This window comes from Brachypodium distachyon, chromosome 4 (genome assembly GCF_000005505.3).
Source record: "Brachypodium distachyon strain Bd21 chromosome 4, Brachypodium_distachyon_v3.0, whole genome shotgun sequence".
Classification (NCBI taxonomy): Eukaryota; Viridiplantae; Streptophyta; class Magnoliopsida; order Poales; family Poaceae; genus Brachypodium; species Brachypodium distachyon.
The window spans coordinates 44222627-44233842 of NC_016134.3; the positions used below are offsets into that span (position 1 = coordinate 44222627).

Genomic DNA, 11216 nt, shown 5'->3' on the forward strand with positions numbered 1-11216 from the left:
ACATGCAAGAAAAACCCTCAAAAAATCGCCAACCCAAAAGACAGCAAAAACTACGTGGCTAATATATCGAATGCGGTCATACCAACACTAATTGTGATTAGTTTGGAGAAAGCATATGGTTGAACGTAGAGTGCGTAATTTATTTTGCTCAAGTTAGTATATGGCTGAGCACAAGGGCCGCGATTATTTTTACCTCAAGTTCAGTAACACAATTCGTATCATGTTTACTACTCATTCCGATTCATAATGAGTGTTTTGGATTTAGTAAATTTTGTACTATTTTATTTTAGTATAAAATTTAGACTAGGACTGGTGGTATTTTTAGGGATTCATTCATCTTTTCTTCTCGATTTCCCTTCTCTCCTTCTTTCCTAATAAATAAATAGGAAAAACTTTGCTAATTCTTATTTCTTATTATTATATTCTTAATAAAGAAGGAAGTCATATTTACATGGTGTGACCTCTCACTCCGAGTCCCGAACTCCCGATCCAGCGCCCACGCCAACATCAGCCGTCGCCTCCGCCTGCAAAGCCGACGGCCACCTCTCCCACGCCGCCGCCTGTCTTCGCCTCCCCGCGGCGGAGAGGCGAGCACGGGCAGCCAACCTCCAGCAACCTCCCCCAACGTCCGGATCGAGCCCCATCCTCCCCCGGCAGCGCCCCTCGTCCGAGATCGAGCAACTGGTCTTAGCGGCGGCGGGATTGTTCTGGGCGGCGACGGGAGGCAAGCTGCCGAGGAGGGATACTCGGAAGGGAAGAGGTACGTTGGCGGGAGGGAATGCTCCGATTAGTTCGTCGATGGATGGGGAATTCCGATCTTGCGCGCGGCGCAGGGATGGGGAAGCCCGAAGGAGATTTGGGGCGCGGCTGAAAACGGGGGGTTGCGACGCGGAACCTGTTGGAGCCCGTTTCTTGGGCAGATTCCTCAAACAAAGCTACGGGGAACCATTTCTGACATCTCTTGGAGCTAACATTCCATCTTTCTGTTTGGACTTTGGAGATCTAGGGTTGTAGCCTGTCATTTAGGGCGTGTTTGGTTTCTCAGCTAGCGTTGCGCAGCTAAGCTAGCATAATTTTGCCCAGCTGAGCTAAGCTAGGTGCAGTAATGGCATTTGTTTGGTTCAGTTGGGTCTTGCCAGACAGTTGCTAGCGTTTGACGCAACACACAGGCGAACGTGGGCTTGCCGACGAGGGTTTTAGTTGAACAGTTCTGCTTGCCAGGCAATGCTATAATTTCTCTCGCATGAGATCCAAACTGACCCTTAGTTTCCTTACATGCTACTGTGTACCGGACATGTGGAGCTAGTTCCTTACTGCTTTGAGATTTCGGGTGGTATAATGATGTACTGTAGTAGATTGTAGTTGAGCTTTATGGGAGTATTGCTGTTTCCGAAAGGGTGTTTAAGTTCCAGTGACTTGTTGTTCTTTCTTTGCAAGAGTTATGTGGCTTGTTCTCTGCTATAATGGATGTGAACCACAAAAATTATGTGATTGAAGCTAATTCTACAGAAATTTGCCTTAGTGATATATATTTTGGAAATATTATAGCTTACTTCTGCTATTTGTGTGGCCAATTCAGATTTCACTTTATGCCACTTCATGTGTCCGTGCACAATGGAGTGATTGGTGCCTTCTGTCTTTGATTGAGTCACCATGGGAAGCAGTGGAGCAGACACACCGACTAAGGCGAGCAAGGCATCTACACCTCAGGTTTACAATGCTATGCTTGAATGCGGGGACTATGACATTATCTCTGTAGTCTGTACCTAAAATAGTTAATGAGCCCTTGCTGAAAGTTTGTCTTTTACTGTAACAGGAGCAACAGCCACCTGCTACTTCAAGTGCTGCAACGCCAGTTGTTTACCCAGATTGGACCAACTTCCAGGTGAGAAAGTTCTCCTTGTTTCGGAGATCCATGATTCAAAAGATTTATGCCCTCATGGGTGGGAACACAAGGAATTAGGGAAACAAATATGTAGGCAGCAGATCAGCAACTGTCTCTCTGTAAAGTTAATTAATAGCAAATGCAATGCAACTCCTCAACTTATATGGTAAGGAGCGTTTCTGATTTTTGGTTGCATATAGTGAGAGATAGACTCATAAAGGGAATTATATTCTGTTCTTTTATTTTGATTCTTTCATTTTGTCTTATTCTTCTCTTGCCGCGCTTCATCTTCCCTCTCAATTCACACATATGTTAGATAAAACTATTGCATAAACTGCCTGTCCTAGTTGCTTATCATGTCTACTACTTTTTGAAGGGATATCCTCCAATTCCACCACATGGATTCTTCCCCTCGCCTGTGGTGTCAAGCCCACAGGGCCATCCTTACATGTGGGGAGCTCAGGTAACGTTTTTACATTGTCTTTTATGGTAGTTAAGTATATCAGCATGTTTTTCCCTATTCTGTGTCGATAATATTATCTTGAAAGGCATAATGCCTAAAGTCAAAGCGTTGGTCAAAGAAAACTTAACATGCCCTGTATTTTTGTATGGAGGTAGTAGTTTCCAACTATATTTATGGTTGAAGATCTGCCTGCTGGATGTTTATTTAGTTAGGAGGCAAAAATTTAGAACTCATTTTGGTGAATCTTAGGTCCCCAGCAAAATGTGCAGCCTTTTCTTTATTATGTTTGATCATTTGAGAAGTGCATCTACATCACTAGTTCTACTGATTGCACGGCAATTGGTACCCATGTGATTTTTGAAGGTGAATTTGATGGTTCAGTCAACTAGTTTTTTGCTAGTGAATCTGCAGTAGATGTTTCTGCACTTTAAGGTGTAATTTTTCTTGCCCATGGTTTTCTTACTTAATTATTTTCAGCCTATGATGCAACCATATGGGACTCCGCCGTATGTCATGTACCCTCCTGGAGGAATATATGCTCACCCATCGATGCCCCCGGTATGCTTCAATACCTTGCTGTAGTTTTTTTGGTATAACATAAAAAATGGTATTGCTGAGAGGCTGGCATTTTCTGTGTCATTGCATAATCCTGTAGGGTGCACACCCGTTTGCTCCCTATGCTATGGCTTCTGCAAACGGCAATGCTGATGCTACTGTAAGGCAATACTTCCTTAGATAAAGTTCTCTTGTGCTTTGTTATGGATCTAATGCATCTAAGCTTTCCAGGGAACTGCCACCGCTGCAGCTCCTTCTGCTGGTGAAACAGATGGCAAGTCCTCTGAAGGAAAAGAGAAAAGTCCCATTAAAAGTTCCAAAGGAAGTCTAGGCAGCTTGAACATGATTACAGGAAAAAACTGTGTGGAACATGGCAAGACCTCTGGGGCATCAGCTAATGGAGCAATCTCTCAAAGGTTAGTATGTGGTCAACTTAAATAATAGTGACAATTCTTTCTGCTTGTGTACAGCATTCAGTTTGAGAGTTTCTGCTGGTAAATGTATTACCTTTATTATTGCAGTGGGGAAAGTGGAAGTGAAAGTTCAAGTGAAGGAAGTGAACCGAATTCTCAGAATGTAAGCTTGGGTCCTGCAACATTCCTTTTGCTTGATGCTCAAATTTTTCTGACCGAACTCTCACACTTGCCTTTAGTTGTTCTAGGCAGTGTGCGTGCCTTGAATTTTAAATGCATGTGGTCTACAATTTTAGACATACTATACCAGTTTGAGCTATTAACTCGTGAGAAGTTCTAAGTTCTAACATCTTCATATTGTCGAGTAATATTTACAGGATTCACATCACAAGGAAAGTGGACAAGAACAAGATGGAGGTATGCCTACTTAAATCTCTATGGCTGCTTGCTTCCCTTTCGGCACTTTGTAAAGCCTCATAATTTTGATGTGTTTGCTATCAGAAATTCGAAGTTCCCAGAATGGTGTATCACGCTCGCCATCCCAGGCAAAATTGAAGCAAACCATGGCAATCATGCCAATGCCATCAAGTGGTTCAATGCCTGGTCCAACTACAAACTTGAACATAGGAATGGACTATTGGGCCAATACAGCAAGCTCTCCGCCTGCAGCTCATGGTAAAGCAACCCCAACTGCAGTTCCAGGAACTGCAGTCCCAACAGAGCCATGGATGCAGGTTTCTTCTTAGACCTTAGCTTCAGAATTAGAATTATAATCGCACCCTTTCTTATTTTTGTAGCTTCCACTGACCTGCTTCATAAATACTTTGTTCCCAGTCCATTTCTTGGTTTCTATTTCATTTGAATGGATCAGATAATCAGACCAAAGATGTTACTCTTTTGTAATACAAATATACATCAGAAAGATCTCTATGTTTATACTGAACTTCATAGATGCAGCTGAAGTTAAACTTTTACAAAAGGGGTATAATTGTACAGAGTGTAGGCATTTTACAAATCATAAATTTTTGCATACCACCGACAGTAGGAGGTCTATCTCATTTCTCTCGTATATAGTAATTTGTACCGATAATTATTTGCCGTATTGCAGTCATCTAAAATATTAATCATTCTTCAAAATGTCTTTTACTCGACAAATTTTAGTTTTCTAGTATAGCCTTTCTATGTATAGGCATTTTTCTACCCAACTCCTGCCATTTTTTTTTGCATGAGATGTACAATTCATATGTCAAATGTAAAGACTATTGAAGAGTGACTTAATTTCCAAATTCCAATAGTTTCGGGTTACAAATCTGAAGTTTTACTGTTTTGGCAAATTGAGAAACTGATCATGTTGACTATCCCTTTATCCAGGATGAACGCGAACTCAAAAGGCAGAGAAGAAAGCAGTCAAACAGGGACTCTGCTCGCAGATCTAGGTTGCGCAAGCAGGTATTTGTTATTTGGCATGAGATATACTGAATACTCCTTTGTATGTTATCCTTTTTGTGTTCATGAAGAAACTGAAATCTTGCAGGCTGAATGTGAGGAGTTGGCTCAACGTGCTGAAGTTTTAAAGCAGGAAAATGCGACCCTTAGAGATGAAGTGAACCGGGTCAGAAAGGAGTACGATGAACTTATATCAAAGAATAACTCACTAAAGGTTTGTCTTCCACAAATTTTCCATCTTGATAGCTGAAGTATCTAGTTTGTATGTTAACACTTGAGTTATTTTTTCCTTTTTTTTTCCTGCTCTGCAGGATAAACTTGGAGACAAAGAACACAAAACTGATGATGCAGAACTTGACAATAAGCCACAACGTTCTGGTGATGACAGCCAGAAGAAGGAAACTAATTGAGCTATCATGCAATGCTACCAGAGAATAGCCCTAACTAGATTATTGGCGGGCGCAATTGTAGTATGCGTGTTGACTCCATACTAAATTGCAGTTAATTGTTACCAGGTCGTGGTAATGTTAATGCCAACCTTGTGTGGCTGGTTCCTGTTTCAGATATGTCTTGACTTATCTTTTAGAAGTCAAGATATGACTGGAAATGTAGGTTATGACCCAGCACTGTATCTGTTAGAAATAGTTGATAAACTCAACTTTACAAATCTGTATTGCTGACTGCTATTATTATGTATACCTTAAGAAAGACCAGTATCTTTTAGTAGTCAGGTTAACATTTGGCTAGGCTTGCACTGGTGCCTATGTTATGTACATTTGATTGCAGAATTTTTTCCTGCACATTTGATATGATATAAAGAACAAAGGGGGAACCTTTTCCCTGCTGATCGCATCAAATATTATTCACTCTATTGCAGAATTTATGTATCGTTTTCTTCCTTGCAATTTTCTTTCTTTCAAGTCGTCTGAGTGGTGTTGCAGACTTGCAGCTATGTTAATAGTCTGAGTAGTTATCAGGATTTTCTTCAAGCATATAAACTGCTTGCATTGCTCTTATTCTCAGCGATAGCAATTTCATTTCACCTGTGGTCTCTAGGAAGACACATTGTACTGGGATTAGATTCTGCAAGGTACTAAAGGATGGCCCTGATTCTAATAAAGTATTTGTTTGTGTCCAGTACATCTAATTGGCAATCTTGTTCAATATGTGTGCAGGAAGTTCTGGGGTAACAATATAATGTAAATTTCTCCTATGGGACAAGCTATGCATAGGTATGTATGCTTCACAAGGAATTACCCATACAATGTCTAAACTACTCCCAAATATGCCAAAACAATACTACTTTGCATTAATGTCCTTGAATAAACATATATATCCATTGAACAAAGATCTGCCCATGGATCTAGATTTAGAAAATGGAAATCATCAAGACTAAAATTAAGGTAGTACAAGATAATCCAGATCGTGATGCTGAAGTGTCTGAACTTTGAGAGCTTTCTGTTGGTTCCACGGCAGGACTTGTGGCAGAAACCACACCAGGAGTTAGGGAAGGTGTCCCCAAGGATTGGTTTGCAGCTGAAGCTGGCTCTGGTGCTGCAGTTGTTGGAGCATTGGAGCGAGGGCAGGCTGCTCCTCTTCCTCTTCGTGTCGCTGTCGGCCTTAAGACTCCATTTATACCATGGCACCTGAACGAATCCCCTCCACGACAGATATCGGGGCTGGTGAGCTCAATGTTGTTGAAGTAAAGCTGCCGATGCTCCCTCTTGGTTATTGTGACCATCTGGTTCGTGTGGCGTGTGGGAACTACCGTCCCGTTGGGAAGCCTGTTGAGGTCAGCAAACATGAGAACCGCCGGGACGGAGTGCCTCAGCAAGAGGTCCAGCACCTGGTTCCCGGGGACCGATGCGGTGGACAGCAGCCTGTCGCTGGGCATCAGGAAGGTGGTGTTGCGCGGTATCTGCTCCTGCACCATCCTGATGAGCATGACGAAGGTGAAGTAGCGTGCTTGCTGCATCTCCTGCGTAGTGGAGGCAATGTCGCCGTCGACGGCTGACGGGGAAGGCGCTCCTGCGATGGTGGTGACTGACACTACGAGAGCGACGAGCAGGCTGGCAGCAAAGTAAGAAGCCATGGTGGGTAAGCAGTAGAAGGTACGGGGCTCCGATTGATGCTCATCTAACAATCTGCTTTATTACTAGGTTTTAGACGGGACGGGAATACTGCTGATGCCCTTTCTGGCCTTGCACACTTAGTTCCTGTTTGAACTACTGCAGCGCTGCAGGCTTTGCGCATGTTTGAACTACCGGTACTTGGTGGTACGATCAGTCTTTAGCCAACAGCGTTAACAATCAGGACTCAGGAGTAGCATTTCTGTCCGGTTGAGCAGCTTGAAAAATTATGAATGTTGGGTTGTGATGTAGTCATATTTGCTACTGGTGGTGACGTAATTCAGCAAAAATGCGTGGAACTTGTTTTCTCGCCATGCAAGCAGCTAGTCGCCGTTGCGGAGGAAGAACGTGCGGACGGAGCGATTTATGGCCAGCTTGGCACTGATCAGTGGGCCCCACTGGTCAGAATCCTCATTAACGAGCCAAACATGCAATTATGACCAATGCGCAACCGATTAGACGAACAACCGGCCGCAAAAAAATTCGTTTAGCCGGTGTTTTGCGCAAAAGAGGCCCCAATGACCGGTGGAATTTGCAATTTCCTCTGATTTTCCGATGTCAGCTGGGTACTGCATTGCACGAGTACCCGCATCTCTTCTCTAGTATGTCAAAAATTGGTGGCGAATATGTTTTAGAAGCGGTGTAGTCTGTCGCACCCTATTTTTTGAAATTTGGAAGAAAATTGAGTCAATAAATTCTGGTATTTAATTGCCTCTCTATTTAATTGGTATGCATTTACTTGTTGCTCAAATATGAAATACCAGTACAAATCTGAAGATCATCTTTGTCCATCCACACAATCATTATCATCATGAGTAACTCGTGCCAAATCTTAGTCCCATCTTTTCATCCAAATATTTTAGAAATCATTTCTTTTAAATATTTTTCCAAAATGAGATGAACTATTGATCCATAATAGCTAGAAGGATACCCCGCGCGTTGCCGCGGGAATTTATAGAATCAAATTACTGAATATCTGAAGTTACCCATATATCATGTGACATACTATCAGAGCACCCAAAATATTATATAAAATTTGTGCATGATGCTGTAAAATACTTGCGTATGTCGTGATAAAACATGTTTTTTTATTTTTATTGTTTCAAAATGCCCTGCAACAAAGTGAATGAATATGGACCGATGGGAAACACTGGAGAAGTAGCAGGACTGTACCAGGGATTTTTCTTTTTTGCACGCATGCAGTTCAATGTGTAGGAAAAAGAAAAGGTCGTACCAATACTGATTTGATATTTTTCAAGTGAAGATGTCACCCGATATATATAAAAACTCCACCTTTTGTAGTCCATAGCAGCCTGAAATTTGGCAAACACGAGTTCCATAAACATACAGAACAAATCAACGTGTTGTCCAATAACAAACTGCATCCCATTTTTCTCAATTGTTGAAGATGATGACATAGTAACTGTTGTTCTAGAAAACAATAGGAGTAAGGGGTGCCAATGCTCGATGGCATGAGTGCGAGAATTGTATGTAGGGCGTGTATGCCAGCCTTATAGCGAAAGTCGTCGTACATTTGGACAAGTTGACACGTCGATATTTTTTGAATAGGTTCGGTCGACCCTGCGGGTACGACTTAGTCCTATGTTAGGAGAGGCTTCGAGGGGGTCGTTAGCCGGGTGTGTGGGCCGAACTCGTCTTCCCAAATCACCTATGGCGAGAGATCTCTAGGGGCCGCCTCGGACTTGGGCCGAACTTGTATTCCCAAGTAGCGAGGTTGGGATACCCTCGAAACTCTAACCCGATCCCTCTACTTCAAGTCGAGGTCGTACTAGATGGCCCGAAATCTCGAAACTAGGCTTCCTAAGTCGCGTCCCCGAGGTCGAGTCGAGACTAGGCTCGACCCAAGCACTCGAGAGCGGGCTCCTTAGGTTGCTCTAGCCCTCTCCCCTTTGATCTTATTCCAATGTTCCAATGGAGAGTAAATGATACAAACCCCCATGGAGGGGTATTTATAGTCTAAGGGTCCATGGCAAAAGACCATGGCTACTCTTAAGGGAGAGGGAAAGTGAGGACAAAGTGGTAAACTCATCCCTACACTTTTCTTGGCCCCTACTCAAGCTCCATTTCCCTTTTTACAATGGCATGAGAGGCTTGACTCGTTGACTCATTTGACCGACGCCTAGTTGGCATGGCTATGCCTTGTTGGCAAATTGACCGGTCTTTGGGGATTAGTTGACTTGGTCGTCGCCACGTAGGATTGCGGCCCGGCCCATGTAAGGATTTTATTATATTACAACAGTAGCCCCCTTGAGCCGGAGGCATTGGGAATGCCTTCGGGTCAACTTCGATGTTGATGGCGTGCTGAGATTCTTCTTCCGACACCTGGAGCGTAGCTCTCCTTGGGGCGAGCCACCGGCTAGGTAGGTTTTATGAGGAAACCGGGCCTAGGTGGGCTGCCTTGTGAGATACTCGTAATTTCGGGAGTGATCTTCGAGACGTTGCGTTGGGGAAGCCACCGGCTAAGTAACCTTCCTCGAGGAGGAAGATAGACCTAGGTGGGCTTGTTACACAAAATTTGTGGTTTTGTGAGCTTTGGCACATCCCAAGGGCTCCTAGGAATTTTTCCTGTAGAAAATTAGGGCCTTAGAATCTTCGGCGCGGAGAACCACCGGCTAGGTTGGTTTCTCGATGAGAAACCAAGCCCAGGTGGGTTCCTTTGCGAGGGTTCACCGGTCGTGAGGTCTATTTCCGAGGAAACGGACACTTCTTGAGGTCTCCCTGGTGAGAAACCATGGCCATGAAGGCTTTTCTTGCAAAATTTTGAGGTCGGGAGACTTCATTTGCAAGATAATGAAGCTGCAAGGGTGTACTTGTGAATTTCGGATTTTCCGAGGGTCTCTGCGCGAATTTTTGAGCCGCCAAGGGGCAGCTTGCGAATTCCTGCGTCTTGGGGGGTGTTTCTGGAAAGAAAATCCTAACTCTGGGCTGCCCATTGCGCCAGGGCGTACTCCGGGGCCGCGCTTGGCCTCATGGGCCCTTTTCTCCCTTGCTTTTGTCTTGGCTTGGCACAGAGCCTGTCCCCAAGCCGACGACGTGTCGATTTTCGGGTGGTCGGACCCGGACGTCGAGAGGGGCCATTGGCCTATAAAATGGAGCCGCGGGAGACTTGGGAGGCCACGCCCACTCCAGTTTCCTCCCCTTCCGGTGCTGAAGACGAGCTCGGCGGCACCCGAAGGACAGGACGGGACCGGTGGCAACTAGGAGCTCCTTGGGAGCGCGTAGCCCGTCCAGGAGGTTTCCCAGCCTGCCACGGGCGTTGAAGATTGTTAGAGCTTCATGAGGGTCAAGCTTCCGCCGGGCGCCGGGCTTTGAACGCTGCCGGCGCTGCTTGTAGCTCGAGCCACGTCGCGGCAGTGCACGGGTGCTCCTGTGTCCCTGTCGGGGTGAGCTGTGGCCGCGACTTCCTTCTTATCGTTGTAGGACACCGTTAATGTGGGCCTCGGTGAGTCGCTGGCCAAGTATTAGGGAGGCGAGGGCCGCAGTCGTTCCGTCGAACATCTTGCGGGCGCGGCTGGGGAGCTGCGAGCCACGCGTCGGGGTGCGTTCCAGGAGCGGCGGTCATGGTGACGGCGCGTGTGGGCATGGCCACGACGCCTGCGGGACGTCATGGCACCGGGGCCGTCGGGGGCACGTCCGGGGCGCGCACGCGGCACTGGGCACGCGGGGCGCGGCCAGGGAGCGCGAGGCTCATGCCTCTTTGGCGCACGGTGCGTGCGCACCGAGGGCGTGCGAGGCGCGGGGCGACAATGCTCGGGACGCGTCGGTCACGGCTAGTGCCGAACACTGAGGAGTCGCATCGGTGCCCGGGGAGTGCAGCTGGGGCGAACTCGGGGCGCCCGGTCGTTCGGTCGAACACCTCGCGTGTCGCCTTCGAGCTTCTCCCTTCCCTTTTTTTTTAATGGCGCCCGTGCGTGACCTTGCGACGTGGATTTTCCCTAGTTGCTTTCCTTAGGAATTTTTTGCAACTTGTACTAATCCCTTGGCTCCTTCTTGTAGGTGAGATGGCGGGATCCGACGTGGAGCGTCGTGACAGCGCCGGCGGGAGCGTCGAGAGGGAGGCCTCCCACGGGAGCGGTGCCGAGGCACGAGCGTCGGGGGGCAAGCCACGGAGATCGAAGATGGTCACACGCCCAGAGAGAGGACCTCGGCCTGAGCCATATCCGGTCGCGCCGGGACGGGTTCCCGACATCCTTCTGGCGTCGGTGACGACCGAGAAGGACTTGTCGGACCTTGTGGAGGCGGGCTACTTCCGCAAGGGCCTTACCTCGCTTCCTGACGAGGGTGAGCTTCGACTGGAGCCACAG

At 46.2% G+C, this 11216-nt stretch overlaps 1 protein-coding gene and 1 long non-coding RNA gene across 2 annotated transcripts; both read left to right on the forward strand.

Moving 5' to 3' along the window:
• The first annotated feature begins 457 nt into the window (after positions 1–457).
• Positions 458–5619, forward strand: LOC100822385 (transcription factor HBP-1a). Its single transcript, XM_003578698.4, has 13 exons — positions 458–760; positions 1580–1710; positions 1817–1885; positions 2262–2348; positions 2826–2906; positions 3004–3063; positions 3135–3319; positions 3425–3479; positions 3694–3733; positions 3818–4050; positions 4688–4765; positions 4851–4976; positions 5074–5619. Exons 2-13 carry the CDS (start codon positions 1654–1656, stop codon positions 5170–5172), a joined length of 1170 nt encoding a protein of 389 aa, XP_003578746.1. The 5' UTR covers positions 458–760; positions 1580–1653; the 3' UTR covers positions 5173–5619.
• Positions 5620–6471: 852 nt separating this feature from the next.
• Positions 6472–7190, forward strand: LOC112268852. Its single transcript, XR_002960339.1, has 2 exons — positions 6472–6855; positions 6922–7190. It is a non-coding gene; the product is annotated as an uncharacterized LOC112268852 (long non-coding RNA).
• Positions 7191–11216: the final 4026 nt, after the last annotated feature.